General features: G+C 40.0%; 1 protein-coding gene and 1 long non-coding RNA gene across 5 annotated transcripts in view; both read right to left on the bottom strand.

The window, feature by feature from the left end:
- Positions 1 to 2,830: 2,830 nt before the first annotated feature.
- BTC (betacellulin) overlaps positions 2,831 to 19,420 on the bottom strand; it is a 49,747-nt gene continuing 33,157 nt past the window's right edge. For 2 of the 4 annotated variants that reach the window (XM_081498053.1, XM_081498132.1), the window contains exons 3-6: positions 15,580 to 15,697; positions 9,419 to 9,565; positions 7,285 to 7,395; positions 2,831 to 5,214 (exon numbers count right to left, since the gene is read on the bottom strand). In XM_081498053.1, coding sequence (XP_081354179.1) covers positions 7,287 to 7,395; positions 9,419 to 9,565; positions 15,580 to 15,697 — 374 coding nt within the window. In that variant the 3' untranslated portion in view covers positions 2,831 to 5,214; positions 7,285 to 7,286. Of the gene's footprint in view, positions 5,215 to 7,284; positions 7,396 to 9,418; positions 9,566 to 15,579; positions 15,698 to 15,775; positions 15,893 to 19,420 lie in introns of all 4 variants that reach the window. The other 2 variants (XM_081498216.1, XM_081498309.1) reach the window with 2 other exon arrangements.
- LOC145509535 (uncharacterized) lies at positions 16,085 to 19,373 on the bottom strand. Its single transcript, XR_014056168.1, has 2 exons — positions 18,639 to 19,373; positions 16,085 to 18,098 (listed from the first exon to the last, which is right to left on the bottom strand). It is a non-coding gene; the product is annotated as an uncharacterized LOC145509535 (long non-coding RNA).

The raw sequence follows: 19,420 nt of genomic DNA, 5'->3' as shown, positions 1-19,420 counted from the left end.
TTTTACTTAAGCTGAAAAAAGGAGAAAAGGGAAAATACCTACTGAAGTACTTCTGTTGCACTTTTTTCCTGGTAACTGAAACTCAAGTAAGAATAAGAAAAAGTGGAGGAAAATGTCCTTGGAAACACATCTAACTAACATTTCCTTTATAATGCAAGTACTGGCTGTAATTGTTGCATCAACGTCCCTAGATACCCACATTTTGAAATTTCCACAAACATAATTTATCTCTTGAAAAATAATTGCTGATTTTGTTTTTAGAGTTATATCACTTATTTAGTTTTCTAATACAGAATTTCAGACTACTTCAGACACCAAAAGCTGACAGGTCCCAAGGCTGAATGGACTTGCAAAAGTGCAAACTAGATGTTATTATAAGATACACACTCTCAGGATCCAGTCACATTAGCAAACAGACAGGAATAGACTATTCGCACGTCGTGTTCCAGCGTCAGCGCTCAAATGCCAAAGTAGGTCACATGGGAACAGGTTTCTTTCCAGAAAAATACTTTGAGGCATAGAAGACTCTTTGAAGAACAGATGTCCGAATGTAGCACCCATATTCATCAACCATAACAAAAAAGATTGAATAAACCAAGATTCTTGCACTGAAGAAACATAAACTTTTTTTTTTTGCTCCTGACAGTTATTATTAAAATACTTAAATTACTTGGGGGTGAAAAGAAAACTGTTTTTCTCACCATATACTGAGTTCTTCTGGGAATGCTCATCTTGAGTTTCATGCTCCAAGATAGTGGTATAGGTTGAAAGTCTAATGACAGTGTCCTCTGGATAACATAACTTCTTGGATAAGCCCTGTTTTAAATTCAGTGCTGTGAGGGATTATATCCATTACACCATAAGCTAGTGACCCTGAGGTCACTGTTTGTCCACTGATGAGGTCCCAGGACCTAACGTACTTGGCACTTAGTAGGTACTTAACAAATATTTTTGAATGAATGAGTGACAGCAATGCCCCAATATATTTAGGTTCTCATAATGTAGTGTATTGGAGAAGGAAATGGCAACCCACTCCAGTGTTCTTGCCTGGAGAATCCCAGGGACGGGGGAGCCTGGTGGGCTGCCATCTATGGGGTCGCACAGAGTCGGACACGACTGAAGCGACTTAACAGCAGCAGCAGCAATGTAGTGTATGCAGACTATATTACAATGAAGGTTTCATTAAGGCAAAAGCTTGGTCTTAAAACCATGGGCACTAAAATGTGTCCTAGACTTCCTTCATAAAATTTGGCACAAACCAGGACCTTTTCCAAATAGCAGATTATTTGACCCAGAACATTTTACTCTACTCTCTATGTAACACCAAGGGCAATAATACAGAGTGGAAATAATCCACTTCAGGAAGCAGATCAAAAGCTCTCCATCTCAACTCATTGCTATAACGGTATTGGAAGCAGAAACATCTCACGTCTCAGCTCACATGCCCATATACTTTACCCTGTCATGTACAGGACATTCTGAAACAAGGCATGAAGGCTTCATTCTTCCTCTTCTCATATTACCTCGCAGCAACACCCACTAGTCCCTCCACTGCTAAGGCTTTCCAAGAAATTCTGTAGAATTTGTTAAGGATCCAAGAACTATCTGGCCTTACCTGGGATTTGGGGTAAAGACCTTTATTCTCAGAGCAAGTCATCAGTTCAGATGTAAGTTCCCTCCAGAATCTTCCATGATTCCTCCTCAGCTGGCTAAGTCATCCTCCTCTCTGACCCCATAATACCTGAACCGCTCTTAGACCACCAAACTGTATTGAAATTATCACTGAGTAGCTGTTTCCTCCCACTAAATTGTAGACCGTCCAAAGAACCATGTCCTACTCCTCCTTAGCATTTGTCACAGTGGGTGGTGCAGTGCCTAGAATACAGGAGATGCCCAATCAGCGCTTGCTGGACTGTCTACTCAGTCTCCATGCTCCCCTCCAATCATTATCCTGAATGGCTATACAGTGATAAATGGAATATTGTTGCTAGAAATGCTCCTTTAATTGAAGGCATTATTTGATAGTACTGTTTCATAAAGGACGTCATGTCTGCTTTAAGAAACTGTCATCCGCGATCTCACGATACCCTAGAGTTAGTCAAGATCTTGGTTCCAAGTCATAGAAATCCAAATAGAACTAGGTTAAGCCAAAGGAGGAATTCATTACAAACATGCTGACAGGCCTCATGGAAGCTACACACAGGAACCGAATGAAGCTAAACTCTGAGATTGCATGGGACAGGAACTCAGACTGTCAGGAAACTCACCTCTCACCTCGGTTCCTCTTTCACCAGTTTCTTTGCTTTTCTGGTCCTCATGGAACAAAACATGACTCTCAATAGCTTTGAACTGCATATCTGTATACTCCAAGAACCCAAAGAAGGACAACTTTATTTCAAGTTCCCAATTTCCCTGGAAATGACTCCAATTGGCCCAATTTCATTAATTGCCCACCTTAGACCAATCAAATACACCTGTTGCTCATGCTCAGTTGTGTCCAACTCTTTGCAGCCCCATGGACTATAGCCCACCAGGCTGTGCTGTCGATGAGATTCTCCAGGCAAGGATACTGGAGTGGGTTGCCATTCCCTTCTCCAGGGGATTTCCCAACCCAGGGATTGAACCCACGTCTCTTGTGTCTCCTGCATTGGCAGGTGGATTCTTTACCACTAGCACCACGGAGGTGAGGTTAAAAAATATGGCCAGGCTGCTGAGTAGCCAGTCTCATAACTGTCTACTATATTTTCAAATTCTTTAGTTTCCAAGGAAAACATATGGTCAGAGTAAACTATTTCAAAGGTATTCATGATAGTTGCTATAAAACACAAGGTTTTGTAAAGCAATAATGTTCAAATTTATTTCTATTAATAATGTGTGGTAACAATAGAAAATTCCTAAGCAAATATATATTTGCTTTGTTTTAAAAATAAATTTATTTTATTACATGATAATACTGATAGTTTACATAAATGAGGTCATTCAGTATAGGCAAAAAAAAAAATTATAAAATACATTTTAAAAACATAGGAAAATCTTTGAAGTTCTTTCTTGGTAGTTTAGATCTACCAAATTTCAAGAGACACATTTTAGCATCAAAACAAGATTTCCAAGCTTGAATTGCCTTGAGAGATTCCATTGGTCAGTCAACCTTGGTTAAGGAAAGAAGAAACATTTATAGCATTTTTAAAAATTTTTAATGCTCTAACGAATGTTTGTTTCAAGCACTTTAGTTTCAGTAAAGACTGAGAAAGAGAAAGCACGAAGAAACTCAGAGGAAGCTTTCAGAAAGAGTGTATACAACATGAATCAGTTGAAATTGATCCTATTTCAAGGATGGTCATTGTTTGACTTTGTTCTTACTGAAGCTTGAGCTATTTCTGTGTTATACTTAAGCACAGCCTCATTCTCACTTAAAATATGGTGTGTGATAAAAAGTAATACACAACTTCACCTTTTCTCTGAATTCTCTGCTTCATTTCAGGCATGGAGTCTACACTGCAAATTAGAATTTACAAAGATTCTGGAATAGCTGCTTTGCTGACAGGCATAACAGCCAAATTGTAGTAATTTGAGGACATCTGCCATCAGTTTTTATAAATGATCCACCCAGTTAATGTAGGGAATTCCATATTCTATGGAATTTTGGTTAAATGTGCATTCTGCTTTTTCAGATTTAAAAAGAATCTTTATTAAATGTAATATGGAGTTGAAGGAGCATTGGCAAGATGGTCCCAAGTAACAGGCGACTATAGTCATAATTTGATTGCACAAAAATTCATCTGAGAGCAATCATAGGTACTGTTTTCTTGTGTGCTAAGTCACTTCAGTTGTGTCCGACTCTTTGTGACCCTATGGACCACAGCCCACAGGCTCCTCTGTCCATGGGACTCTCTAGGCAAGAGTGCTAGAATAGGTTGTCATGCCCTTCTCCAGGGGATCTTCCCAACCCAGGGATCGAACCTGTGTCTCTTAAGTATCCTGCATTAGCAGCTGTGTTCTTTACCACTAGTGCCACCTGGGAAGTCCCAGAAGAACAAAAATGAGGATATGCCTCATACATCTCTGCCTGGGCTCTGCTGTGCTGTCCCTGACCATTTACCCCAGGATAAATAGCCTCTTCCAGTGCTTTATCTATCCTCTAGCAAGCATAAACCTTTACCTGGAGCTTAAAGTTGGTCGTGCAATTACTTTCCATCTCTGTCATTTTCTTAACTGTGGGACAAATCTGTTTGCTTTAGAAATGTAAAAATGTATGTATATCACTGAGAATTTACAAAGGAGCAAAGAAACATAATGAAAGTCAAACCTATAGAAAGCATGATGGTAACAGTAACATATATCCAGGACTCTGCAATCTGAGTTTCTACAGGAAAATGTACCAGTGCCTCAGTCATTGCAAACACAGTTTAGTGTAAAGTCTTGGGTTATATTGTGCATTAGGTTGCAACAACTCCAGTGAGCAAAAATGATGGTTAAGAGCAAACTTTGAACTTGGCTAAATATTGGTTCCAATTTCAGCTCCACCAATTCCTAACTCTATAAATCTGGGTTAGATTATTTAACTTCTTGTGTTGTGTCCGCCTCTTTGTGACCCCGTGGACTGTAGCCTGCCAGGCTTTTCTGTCCATGGGATTCTCCAGGTAAGAATACTGGAGTGGGTTGCCAATTCCCTTCTCCAGGATATCTTCAAGACCCAGGGATCAAATCCAGGTCTCCTGCATTGCAGGCAGATTCTTTACCATCTGAGCCACCAGGGAATGTCCTTTAGCTTCTTAGGGCCTGTTTCTATACATGAGAAATGAGGATCATAGGTTTTTGAAAGAATTAAAGGGAATAATGTATTTCAAACTCTTAGCACATAGTAGGCGGTGGATAAATGGTAGTTTTATTATTAATGCAGTTCCTAAGATCTAAACTCCTTCCTACTCTTCTTTTTTGTTTGACTAGTAATTTTGGTGACAAAACTTGACTGGAAGTTTATTAAAATGACCCTGCTTGACTGGGTGTTTTTCCCAAATACGATATAATAATAAAATTATTTATTATTGTTACAAAAACAATAGTAAACAACACAAATTAACATTACGGACAAAAAGTAAATACATTATTTAAAATTCATTTTGCTAGCTGTTTCCTGAGACACATTCTGTCCGTTTTCAAATGAGTAAGAAGATACTTTGTAACTTGCTATCAGCCTGGAATAATCTTCAGAGACTATAGGAAAAAGAAAAGAAAAGAAAAAAAGAAAAGAGCAAGCCATTAAAAAGAAACATATTATGTAATTACAAAAAAAACCCAAAACAAAACACAAAACCCAAGCAGGAAACTGGGTATTCTGTGGGTACCTCTGTCAAGTTTATTATTAACCTCTCTATCTGAACCTTTATTCCTTTTCTTCTTCAAACCTTGTTCTCCTCAAGATTGAGGAATATACAAGAAAAGGGGGGAATTGTAACCAAGCAAGACCGTATGGGGCCTTCCTGAGACCTGCCTTCACCCATATCCTCTGCTTTCTGTACTCTCTCAAGTACCTAATCAACAGTATTTGATGCAAATTTCCTGACTTATTTTGCCAATGGGAAAACCTCCCACCAAATGGAAGAAGTTACCTACCTGATGACCCTGAACACATAGCCCCAAGTCTCCTGGAGCCTAAAAACTGATAATGTTAATCCCTATGACACCACCATGCTGCCTTATCATCAGCCATTCAGAGAACTGTGCACAAGCTGATCATGTACCCAGCCATCCCACCTCCCACCTGCCTTTTAAAAAGGCTTTGCTGAAATCCTTGGGGAGCTCCAGGTTTTTCAGGCATGAGCTACCTATTCTCCTTGCAATCTCATAAAACACACACACACACACACACACACACACACACACACACACACACAAACCTCCAGAGTCAGCATTTTTGTTTTCAATTCATTCATGTCATTCTGATAATAAGCTAGAAGAACATTATAATTTCTCGATAATCATTTACTATAGTCTATTGTTCTGTTGGGCATTTCTGGAAAAGGAGATTTTGCTGGGCAAGCTATGGTAAGCCACCACTTTCTCCTGCTGGATGAACATGGCAGCATGTGGCCATGGTTGCTGCTAGCTTCTTCTATGACCTAAGAGGACTTAGCCAAGGATGAAGCCAACTCTTGGAATGGTAAGCAGAAAGGCAGAAATAATAGTTCTCTGCATTAGAACTCTGTTACAAGCAAATGTGAATGTTCTCTTTCTTCCGGACTGCCAGTGCATGTGAGCCAATACATTTCCTTTATTTTAAACCAGCTTGGTGGGGTTTGATGCCATTATAGACCAAATTGCCCTGCCTGACTCAGCCAGCTAGGCTCCATCTGCCTCCTGGAGCCTTCCTCTGCTCAGTACTCCAGGGGGAGCCCAGACTGTAGCCTGACCTACAGACTGCTTCACATGGGCTCCCCTGCCCTCTGAGTTTCTGTTGGGTTTGGCTAGTGAAAGATACCTGCTAAAGATCTGAAGGCAAGAGGACAGAGGTTTGGGTATATTCTTCTCCCTCTCCTGCCTCCTTCCTTGTTCAGATGCTGACCATGGCTATTCCCATCTACAGCTACAGCTTCTGCCTGGTGGGCCCTACAGCACAGCCAGCTTCTCAATGGCAAGGTAAGTCTTTCCCAGCCCTTTCAGGCACAGGTGGGGGCCAGCCTCCTGCAGTTGCTAGACTCTGGGAGCCTCAATTTTCCTATGGATTCCCTCAATCCTGCCCTCCCAGCCCCTTCATCAGAATGTCTTTGTTGGATCATCTGAGAGAATTTGTGATTTCTGCTGGGATCTCAAATGATGGAACATTTAAAAGAGCCTTGAACAGCGCTCGGAATGTGGTAAATGCTCCGTAAATGTGGTTATTATTAAAATACTGCTTTGGTTATTTCCTTTCAATGCGAGATGTCTAAACTAAAATTTTTCTTACTTGTGTCCCCAGATGAAAACTATATCAAATATCTTGTACTATTTTATAAGAATATAAAATAACCACCACAACCACGCAGAACTAGAAACCAGACTGATCTAAATGCATCAGAAAAACTGTGTAAAAGTCTATATTCTATCTCTGTGGTACCATGCAAAAGAAAGACATGATAAAGTCTTTTATTTGGCTTCAGATTCTATGAAAAAAATGTCAATTTATTTTTAGATGTTTTTCAACATAATCAAATTCCAATCAATGATTTACTGGATGCAATTAAACCCCACTTCACCAGGCAAATGTCACCTGAAGAGCTCCCCATCTACTAAGTTTATCATACTTACCACTAAGCAATACTAGTCTCTTGAATATCATCATTTATAGGAGTTATATCTTTACCCAGAGTTTCCATTTCTTCTTCCTTCTTTCTTCTTTTCCGACGTTTCCTAAGAGGACTTGGAAAACAAAGTGTTAGAAATTAGCATGGCCCTTTTAGTTAATGGAGTCACAAAATTAAACATCAAGAAAGCCTATGATCTTATTTCCAGACCGGTAAAAATGTACAGGTTCATTAAAAAAAAATTAGGTTCTCCCTTTTTCTAGGCTCAAATAGCTACAATAACAAAAGTACAGAGAGAATGTAGTTATAGCTACACAGGAGGAATATAGTACTTGTGGATAGAGCACAAGAAAACTTTTCAGGCCAAGTCATTTTACAAGATAGACTGATAAGCATTATTTAGTATGTAAATAAAAGATAGTATAAAATGGAAACTGACATAAAACCAAGAGAATGAGGGTAATCTCTGAATATGTTAATTAACTTTCTAGATAAATTAATTAAGAAATGTATTAGATATTCTGTAGTGCAGTCCAGTTTTCTTAAAATATGATACAAAATGAATGCAATAAAATAGAGCATTTCCCAGGTCTGCCCCAAACTTGGCATTCTAAAATTCCTTTTTGCCATAAAGGAAGTAAAATGTTACAAATATCTTTCAATTTTATAGTTAGAAGGAATCCTACAGATTATTTGTAAATGAGAGTTTAATCCTCTCATTTTACAGAAAATAAAATTAAAGTTTAAAGAGATTAAGAAGTTCGTCCAAGTTCTCAAAAGTGTTTGATAGCACAGCTGGGACAAAAATCTCTCTAGACAGCTGGTAGTTGTGTTAATGCTTTTCTACCAAGAATGCTGTAAAGAAAGGAATCATGTAACACCCTCCTGTAATGAGAACCACAGTTCAAAGTACAGTTTAGGAGGCTTCTCAAGACATGAACGTAGCATTTTAAGAAAATGCTTTTTTAGTATGCCGTGTGGGAGTCCTGGCCTGATAAAAACTTTGATGAGTTTCCAAAACTAAAGCATTGTACTAAGGCATTCTGTCTCAGAGAAAAAACAAGGATTTTCTTGATTAATAAAGTTGAGATATATAATGAAAAATAAAGACAGGAGAAACAATGCAGGCATCTTTTGTAAATAAAATTCATTTTTTTAATGTGACTAAGAAAAGAATACTTTTGTTTCTATCTTTCAAAGTTTTTGTGTCACGGTCTAGTTTAAGAAAAGTATTGTTTAAACTATTAACAAACTTACATAAAACGTGATGGACTCTAGGGCTAAATAATTGACTTTTTTTAATTTCCTTGGACTACAAGGAGATTAAACCTGTCAATCCAAAGGAAATCAATCGTGAATATTCATTGGAAGGACTGATGCTGAAGCTGAAGCTCCAATCCTTTGGCCACATGATGTAAAGAGCTGATTCACTGGAAAAGACTCTGATGCTGGGAAAGATTGAAGGAAGGAGGAGAAGGGGACGACAGCTCAAACTCAAGGAGATAGTGAAGGACCGGGAGGCCTGGCTTGCTGCAGTTCATGGGGTTGCAGAGAGTTGGACACGACTTGGCAACTGAACAACAAAACTGACTTTTTAAATTGATATATAATTGATGTATAACATTTTATTCATTTCAGGTATGATTTGATATTTGTTTATATTGAAAATGATCACTGCAATAAGTTTAGTATTTAATATCCATCTCCACACTTACAAAATTTTTCATTCTTGTGATGAGAACTTTCCAGATCTCCTCTCTAAGAAACTTTCAAATATTCAAGACTGTATTATTAACTATAATCACTATGTGTACATTACATCCCATGACCTGTTTATCTTATAACTAGAAGTTTATACGTTTGGGTTGCCTTCATCCATTTTGCCCACTTCCTCTTTCTCAGAGGATTTACATAAATTTTATTTTAATTATAATAATTATGCTTAGAAAAATGACAAAAATCATGTCATGTGTTTATTAAATGCTTCAGAATAAATGATGGTCAACTGTAAAAAGTAATTTAAATCAAGAAAAAAGGGGAAAGAGAAAAAGCAGGAAGGAGACAAGGAAGGAAAGAAGATAGGAAAGGAAAGATAAAAGTTTTTAGACTTTCTTAAAATTAAATTTAAAAATACTTACTGACAGCATGTGCAGATACTGACCACCAAAATGATAAAAATTACCATAACTGCTATCAAACAAATCACCAAAATCTGCCCTCTGTCTCCTCTTAGGTAAAACAAGTCAACTCTCTCACATCTGGCCCCAGCATAGCCTTCATCACAGCTATAAAAATAGAACAAAAACAGGGCAACAAGGTCAAAAAGTAAAAGAATTTTAAGATTCTCTACTATTTCTTTGCTGAAGAAATTAACACTTTTTTCATTGCTTGGAATTAACAAAAGGTACAATTCCTTTAAAAAAATGTGTTTAAGCTGTACAATCACTGTGTTCATGAGAAATTTCATTCTTTGCTGAAAACCTGTCATCCTTTGAACATCATTAACAATATGTCTAAGATAAATAAACGGGGAGGGTAACACTAAAATCTACCTTCAAATTTTAGATTCTGAGTTTGAAAGGGAGGGGGTGATAAAATCCCCTATACAGCACTCTCAAGTGCTTAAATATCCCTGGACAAGGAATTCAAAAATCCCCAGGATTTCCCATTTCATCAGAGGGTGATACAAAGAGTTTCAGTGTGCCTGAGTTCTCCCATTATAAATTATATTTAAAATATATGGTTTTATATGATCAAACATGGAATGTACAAAAAGTTCCGTAAATGTTATTTTATAGGATTTCTCTCCACACACCTTCCCCCACCCCCTGGCCTCTCTTTTGATCTTCCACACATCAGTTCTGGTTCTAATGTTTGCAGGAGTCACAGATTAGGTAAGTCTCTTCCATTCACCACCTCCCCAGCTGCATCCCCTCAAAACACAATAGATGTCCTCTCCAGTTCCTTTATCTGACCCTCTAAAGCCACAGTTTCAGATCTGTGCACCATTCCCTGTGTGCTTAGTAGCTTGGTCATGTCTGACTCTTTGGGGATGCCATGGACTGTAGCCCAACAGGCTCCTCTGCCCATAGGATTTTTCAGGCAAGAATACTGGTGTGGGTTGCCATTTCCTCCTCCAGGGGATCTTCCCCACCCAAGGATCAAACCTGTGCCTACTGCATTGCAGGCAGATTCTTTACCTTCTGAGTCATCGGGAAATCCCACCTTTCCCTCTACTCTCTAAAGGCCCCTTTGCTGCATGGTCATGGTAAAGTGCAGTAATCAGAAGTCAGCAAGCTCTCCAAATACCCCAATTCCCCTCTCATTCTCTCATCAACTTCATCAATACAGTCCTGAGTTGACCTCAACTTAGCAGATGCCCCCTGTCTGAAGTTACAGTTACAGAGCCATTTGACCAAGCCAAGACTTTTCCAAGCAGCACTCAGCCACCTAAAATTCAGTAATTTGGGGACTGTCCTTTGCAGTCCCTGACTTGTGTCAGATGCCTAAAGGATGCATAAGAAGTTTGTCTGAATATATTCGAAAACCAAAATGAACATCAGTACTTTTGGCTAACAAATGTCTTCTCTATTTTTCTCCTCAGACTCATTGCAAACACAAAGAGATACTGGTTGTATATGTAATTATTTAAACCTCCGAAAGATGAAGCTCTGCTTCTTAAAAAGATGTCTGTACAATTTCATTTTTTGTTTTTGTTTGAGAAGGTATATATTGTCAGACCACTCTAGAGTTTATGTCTGATAAAAAGCCAAGGCAGTTAGTTCCCACAAAGCCTTATTTCTCAAGTAAGGAGGTCCCTGACTGATGATATTGTAGCTGCTACAATGATTAAAAAAAAAAAACAAAACACCAGCCCGGTCACAGCCATCAGTTGAAAGATGAGGCTCAATGCAAGCCAAGGAGAAAAAAACCCACCTAAGGCCATCTATTGCAAAATGACCCCAGGATGTACGAGGGAAAATTGCTTCCTGCAAGATAGCTAGGCTCTTCATGGCAAGGTCAAAATAACAGGAAGAGAGCTTAGAAATATCTGAAATATCAAAAATCTCTTGCACATAGAACTGGAACTGGGGGAAAAATCACTTTTAATTGTAAGTGTGGGAGGGAGGTTTTAATTTTTTTTTTTTAACATTATAATTAAAATCTAAAAATACAGTCTCTTCTAATTAGCTGAAATGTTTCTCTAACAAATTTACTAAATACGGCATTTTTAAACAATAACTTTGCTCATAAAGTACATGGCAATTACTTGCTACTCTTTTAGAATATTTTCCTAATTATAAGCTCTGGGTTCAGTTATTCACCCATGCTTTAAATGAATTTCTCAGTAAGCAGTCTTTCCTATAAGTTATAACCCAGCGAAGCTATGTAGAAGGTCAAACCCTTACACAGCTAGTTACAATGACTCATGTTATTTCATTGCTCATCTAATTAATAATGTATCAGCTAATGCTCATCTCAGTGGGAAAGGAAAAGGGTGAAAGATGCCAGCAAATGTTTAATAAATGCTAAGCAAATGAGTGAATTTTTATTTAATAAACATCTCATAAATTAAAATTAAAAATAACATTTAAAGATGCTATGACCCTTGAGGTCTAGGATCTCTATTCTGAAATAATCACTAGGCACTATTGTAAGAACTTTATAAGTATTAACTCAATTGATCTTTATAACAATCTTTGATGTAGTATTATTAACCCCTTTTGGAAGTTGGAGAAATTGAGATACAGAGAAAGTAGGTGAGTGGGGGCTAGGATTCCAACTCAGGAAGTCTGGATCCCAAGTTGTCCAACCATATGTAACACTGCCCAGGGATCAAACCCTCATCTCCTGAGGCTCCTGCCTGGCAAGCAGATTCTTTACCGGATGAGCCATTGGGCTTCCAAGGTGGCTCAGGGGTAAAGAATTCACCTGTCTCCTGCAAGAGACTTGGGTTCGAGGGTTCAGTCCCAGGGTTGGGAAGATCCCCTGGAGAAGGAAATGGCAATCCATTCCAATATTCTTGTCTAGGAAATCCCATGGACAGAGGAGCCTGGCTGGCTACAGTCCATAGGGTGGCAAAGAATCGGACATGACTTAATGACTAAACAATAACAAGTGAGCTGTGCCATCTAAAATAAAAGTTACGTATCTGGAAACAAATATTCCCCATTCCAAAAAAAAAATACTGAGAACACTAAGAAGGGATTGAGTTATTTGAAACACACACTTTGGTTTTTTATATAAAGACAGGAGTCTACAAACTCCTATGATTCCAAGCAAAAGGAGAAATTTCTGGTTTTCCAAGATGGCATAATCGCCAGTGGCAAGACAGTTTTGCCTGAATCTGTGCTACACCAAATCACCTAAAAGATCAAGCCTAGGTTGAATAGCTCCCATTCATTTCAATAGTACATTTATGGAACATTTACTCTGTGCTGGGTACCACAATAAATATTTTTGCTTGATGTATTATTTTGCTTAGTTTTCAGTACTTGAAAGAAGGATATTATTATCTTCTTTTATAGATAATTAAACACCTAGGAAAGGTAACCAACTCATTGTTAACACTGCTCATAGTTGGTTGAAACAAAATCTTAGGTGTGTTTTACTCCAAAGACTCCAGTGTTCTTCCTCCCCACCACCCCACTGCCCTCCTTGGTTTTGTACCATTTCACCACTAAGAAGGTGTTCCTGGTTCAGATTAAGGCCTTGGATTTGACATTCAGCACAGCACTAGGTCAAACCCGGATCTCTTGCATTGCAGGCAAATTCTTTTCCTCTTTACTGTCTGAGCCACCAGGAAAGCCCCCAGTGGTAAAGAACCCGTCTGCCAATACAGGAGACATAAGAGACACCATTTCGATCCCTGGGTCAGGAAGATCCCCTGGAAAAGAAAATGGCAACCCCACTCAGTATTCTTGCTGGGAGAATCCCATGGACAGAGGAGCCTGGCAGACTGCAATCTATAGGGTCTCACAGAGTGGGACACGACTGAAGCGACTTAGCATGCACGCAGGCACAGCACTAGATGAACTGTGACAGAGGGACTTGTTCATTTATTCATCAGACACTTCTTGAGCACCTAGTAAATGCTAGGCACTGTGCTTGGCACTGGAATATGAAAAGGAATAAGCCATCATCCCTGCTTTCTAGGAGCTCACAGTCACAGAAAGGAGGTTGAGAGAAACCAACAGTGATACTCCAGGGGGAAAGAGCTTTTCACGGAAATGTGACTAGATCACCGAGGAAGGACATCCAACTCAAGTCAATGCAGGGATCCAGGAGGAGCTGATGTTTGAGCTGTATCTTAAAGCTTCAATAAGAACAAACTTTCCAGACTATGAGAATAGCTCATCTAACAAACCCTGCAAAGGAATGTAGGATTTCGTAAGAACATTTGAGAATGTGGTGAGAGATATGGCTGGAAAGTCAAGCCATTCAACTATACTTCAGTGAAAACATATGTATATATATAACGAAAAAGACGAAAAAGGTCAGTGAGAGGAGTGTCTTAAGATGATACTAGATGAGGAGACTAGAGATCAGATAATCTGCTGAGAAGCTATGAATATTCTGGAAACAAGTAAGAAGAGACAATTATGGTTCAAAGTATAACTGTGACTTCTTTTACATATAAAGATGTCAGCTCTCCCTGAATTAGTTTGTAAATTCAATATAATCCTAATAAAAGAAAAACAAAATAAAACAACCAAAAAAGAAAGTTTGGGCAGCATCAGAGGAGCTCTGGAGGAAATGGGTTTTAACCTCTGACTGAGGGAGACAGGTTGGGTAATTTTGTTGTTGTTTAGTTGCTAAGCCATGCCCAACTCTTTGTAACCCATAGGCTGCCAGGCTCCCCTGTCCATGGAATTTTCCAGGCAAGAATACTGGAGTGGGTTGCCATTTCCTCCTCTAGGGGATCTTCCCAACCCAGGTCTCCTGCATTGCAGGTAGATTCTATACCACTGAGCCACCTGGGAAGACCAGGCAGGTAGATTACACCTGTGGTTTTCATTCTAGTAGGCAGCGATATTAAAGAACAATACATGTACAGACATAGGGACCAGTAAGAGAAAAGTACTGGGTTAAGAGGCATTAATCTTTTAAAAATTCATTATATTCTCCCAAGTGAAGTGAAAGTCGCTCAGTCGTGTCTGACTCTTTGCGACCCCATGTACTATAGAGTCCATAGAATTCTCCAGGCCAGAATACTGGAGTGTGTAGCCTTTCCCTTCTCCAGAGGATCTTCCCAACCCAGGGATCGAACCCAGGTCTCCCGCATTGCAGGCACATTCTTTACCAGCTGGGCCACAAGGGAAGCCCAAGTAAGCAATCAAATGAAATTTTTAAAAATCAGCTCTATCTTTCCCAACACATGTAAGCACATTTTCCTTCTTTCCTTACATTAGGCTTTTTTCTTATTCCCCTCTAAGTATTACCTATGTATATTGTTTTTTTAATTAAATTAAATTATAATCAAACTTTGAAGAAGTCCACAGCACTTCAATTTTCCACTATATCAGGGGGCTTGGAATCACTGTCCTGAGATACTTGTAGGGGAGAAAAAAAGAATACTGGGGAAACTACACAGAAGAACATAAATATTCTATGAACTTTAGGTCAAAATTATACTTAAAAAAAAAATCACCTTGTTCCTCTATGAGGTAAGGTCTCAGCACTTTAGCAAGACATCTTTAGCAGAAAATAAATATTTAAGATATGCAAAAAATTTGTTTGTGCCTGAGTAAAATTAAACTTGAACTCAGTCTACCAAGAGTTGGAAAGAGAACTCTCCTCCTAGTTCCCTGATGTACTAAACAGGCTTTATGAATCTCTAAAAATAGGACTGATTTCCATGCACTTAATTGACACCTGTAAAAGTAGCTTTGAATTTGGCAGAAATTTCCTTCATATTTACATTCACAATGAACCACCTAACAAATGCCAGAAGAATGTGTTCGAGTTTGAACCACACCAGAGTTTATTTGAGCTAAAAAGCATCCTTAACATTAGACAGAAACAGTTTTGCTTGCTCAAGACAGCAGAGGAAAATGGGCCCCCCCGAAGGCGATCTGGACTCTCACATGCTCAGATTTCAGGAAGAAGTGTGCGTCAGTTTCTCCGTAAGTCACTGCCCCTAAACAAGTGGGGGTGGGGTGGGGTGGGTAGGACCAGGGAGAACTGTAACCTGACAGATGGCTGGGTTAGCTCAGACTTTCCACTCCTGTCACCACCCCCCATCCCAAGCCAGCACCAGTCTGTACCCCTTGGCTTTTAGGCTTCATGCTCCACTTACACGCAGGAAGGCGTCTGCTCGGCCACCACGAAGCGACATCTCCCTTTAATGCAGTAATGCTTGTACTGTTTGGGGCACCGAGAGAAGTGGCCTCTTCGCTTTGGTTGTGTGGTGGTAGCTGAAGAAGGAGAAATGACTCAGTAAATCAACTCACTTTAAATGCACATTTGTAAATATAATAGAATTATATTCCTACCAGTGTTTCCAGTGTTTCCAGTGTTTCTGTAGAATATACTCCAATTTCTCATCGCTCCTTCTCTCCATACTGGGGTATGTCAGACTTTGGGGACCAGAAACTGGCCCTAGAGATTGGCTATTGGGGAATGTGACGGGAACGTTTCAGATTTTAACTAAGATTTCTGTTCAAACGACCTCTCAGAAACGTCAGCGCTGTTTAAAGGCTAAATATAATTGTGATAAAAGAGAAGATTGGGAAGATGGTCAGAGGTGTGGGGCTGATGGTATTGAAAAGAGAGGAGGGTTTTCTGTTGTTGTTGTTTGCTTGTTTTTGCTTTCTTCTTTTCCTTTTTTTAAACTTACACACAGCACTTACTGAGTGCCAGATGCTGGTCAATATGCTTTATATAGAGAGTCACCCCTCAGTATCTGAGGAGACTGATTCCAGGACCTCAGCTGATACCAAAATCCACAGATGCTCAGGACCCTTATATAAAATGCCGTTTATAGTCAGCCCTTGGTATCGCCTGGTTGGATCTGTGGTTGCCTGAATCTGAGGATGCTAACTGGAACCCGCAGATTGGGAGGGAGGGCTGTATTAGCTCATTTAATACTCATAACAGCCTTGCGAGGGAAGCACCATTCTAACTCCTATTTATGGATGAGCACAGCACAACACTGGGAAAGACTGAAGGCAGGAGGACAAGGGGACAACAGAGGACAAGATGGATGGATGGCATCACCGACTCAATGGACATGAGTTTGAGCAAACTCCGGGAGATGGTGAAGGACAGCGAGGCCTGGCATGCTGCAGTCCACGGGGTCGTAAAGAGTCGGACACGACTGAGTGACTGAACAACAACAAAGCACAATACATAGAGGCTAAGTTACTTTCCCAGATCCCAGAGCTAGGATGTGGCAGAGCTGGGACGCAAACCCCGGCAGTCTGTGGGTGACTGCTCCACTCTGTCAGGCAGGTAGCAGTCATCTGCTCTCTGCCTGAGGCACCCACAAGTCCTGCTTCTCTGAATGGAGATTATCCCTCTCATCGGACCCTTGGAGGGCATTTCCTGCTCTGAAAGAGGAAAAGACTGGAAGCTTCATATCCAGGATTTCATTCCCTATACTGACTTTTTTCTTACCTTTTAGAAACTTAATTGCCTAATTTTTCAATTAGGGGACTAGGGGGGATAATATGGAGCAGTTTCTCCATCGTTTACCTGTAGAAAGTTTCAATAAACAAGGGCTGTCAAGAGAAACATTAAAAAAATACTAACTAGCTGTTTCATGGGTTGATTCACAACAAACATACGCCGGCCCACACCCAGAGAAAACAGCTAACTAGCCAGCTGACCCAGGGTCGGACTTTCCATTGTCATGGTATGACCGACAGCTTGCAGGACCCAGACACCTGTGGAATCAGAAAGCCCACAGTGGTCACCACAGAAGGGCATTTCACACTAGGTTTGGTATGGCACCTGGCACCCCAATGACATTAAACAATCCTTTTAGAGATAGCAATGACCACTAAACTTTTAATTAATATTATGAAATGAGTAAATATATAGCTGCCCAGGGTCACCACAAAGGACACTCGCAAAGGACTCTGGATGATCCATACAGAGGAAATTCTTGGGATGCCAGGTCACACGGTTTCAGAGGGTGGGAGAACATTGCAGAGGAACTGGCTGACCTGGTTTTGGTCAGTGACTTGATTACCAGTCATTCTGACTGCTTGTACATGCCAGACATTTGCTCCCATGCCTGCCAGTCAATGGGACTCTGATTGAAATTTCTCCCAGAAATAACTGCAAAATGTCTCAAAGGCAAAGATCTGCGTATTTTGGCAAATAAATTGATCGAGTGAAAATCAACTTCCATTCATTGTGTATTTCCTCTTTCCAGAGGCCTGTAGTAGGCATTAGAAACCATCAAAGAAATAAGAGATACCTTATCTAACTAGCTACACTGGCATGATAGAACAAATTTAATTCAATAATAAGCACCAAACCAGTAAAAACAACCATAGTAACCATGTAAACAGTGTGGTACACTGGAAACAGTGGAAAAAACACTGGCTTAAGAGGAAGGAAATCAGTGTTTCATTTTCAGCTCTGCCTTACAGGAGCCATATGGGTCCAGGCAAGCTAATTAAGCTGTCTGAGCCTCAGTTCCATCATCTGGAAATTGAAGATGATAACATCTACCTTAAAGGGCTGTTGAGAGGCTCAAGTAAAAAAATACACGTGGAAATTCTTAACTTCCCAGGTGGTGCTATTGGTAAAGAGTGAAGTGAAGTCACTCGCTCGTGTCCGAGTGTTTGTGACCCCATGGACTGTTACCTACCCGACTCCTTGGTTCATGGGATTTTCCAGGCACAAGTACTGGAGTGGGTTGCCATTTCCTTCTCCAAGGGATTTTCCCAACCCAGGGATTGAACCAGGGTCTGCCGCATTGCAAGCAGACTCTTTACCATCTGAGAAGCTGCCTGCAATGCACGAGACCCAGGTTCGATCCCTGGGTCAGGAAGACGCCCTGGAGAAGGAAATGACGACCCACTCCAGTATTCTTGTCTGGAGCATTCCATGAACAGAGGAGGCTGGTGGGCTACAGTTCATGGGGTCACAAAGAGTCAGACACAACTGAGCGACTTTCACTTCACTTTGTCTGGAAATTCCTAGCAAAGGGCCTGAGACAATAAAGTCTTTGGTAAATGAGTTGATTCTAGAATCTTGAAAATCTTGACATTTCTAAGAGAAGTCTTACACCAGTATGAAGAGGGCTTATCTGAAAAAAAAAATTCTGGAAAATGCAGATTTTTTTTTAAGAGATGCAAGCATGCATGCTCAGTCGTGTCAGACTTTTTGTGACCCATGAGCTACAGCCAGGCTCCTCTGTCCATGGATTCTCCAGGCAAGAATACTGGAGTGGGTTGCCATTTCCTCCTCAAGGGGATCTTTCTGACGCAGGGATCGAGCCAGAGTCTCCTGCATCTCCTGCATTGGCAGGCAGATTCTTTACCACTGAGCCACCTGGGAAACACTTTTAGGAGATGGTGAGCAAGCAACAGAGTTGTGGAGAATTTTAAGAGTGAAAACTCAGTCGTCAGGAATATGCCAGTCTTATGCAGGGGGGAGGCAGATTTAATGGACATGGAAGAGACCTGAAGAAGAGCAGCCAAAGATGGCTGTGAATGGAAGTCAGAGACCTCAAATGTCAGCAGGCTGAAGTTTTACCCTTGAATGAGGTGGGAGAGAGTTGAAGAAGGTTCTTATGGGTTAAATTAAATGGTATGTGTGAAAACTAAACTGTGAAGCATTTTACCAATGTATTAGACAACAAAGCGCAGGATGAATTAAAGTAAGAAGATGCCCAAGGGGGAAAGGAGGAAACTAAGGCATATCTGAGCCATGCAGACATACATGATACAGGCTTGGGGCAGGGGAACGGAGGGCAAGGAGATGAATAAAAGAATAGAGAATTATCAGTACCATTTCCATCATAAAATACAGAAAATTTAAAACATGATTAATACAATAAAATAACAGAACAAGTAAGACCAAGGACCTACTGTATAGCTCAGAGAACTCTACTCAATACTGCATAATAACCTATATGGGAAATGAATCTGAAAAAGAATAGGTATATGTATAACTTCATCACT

The sequence above is a fragment of the Giraffa tippelskirchi genome, chromosome 1, assembly GCF_054371585.1.
Source record: "Giraffa tippelskirchi isolate mGirTip1 chromosome 1, T2T-mGirTip1v1.2.pri, whole genome shotgun sequence".
Lineage (NCBI taxonomy): Eukaryota > Metazoa > Chordata > Mammalia > Artiodactyla > Giraffidae > Giraffa > Giraffa tippelskirchi.
This window is presented reverse-complemented; position numbering and strand designations above follow the sequence as displayed.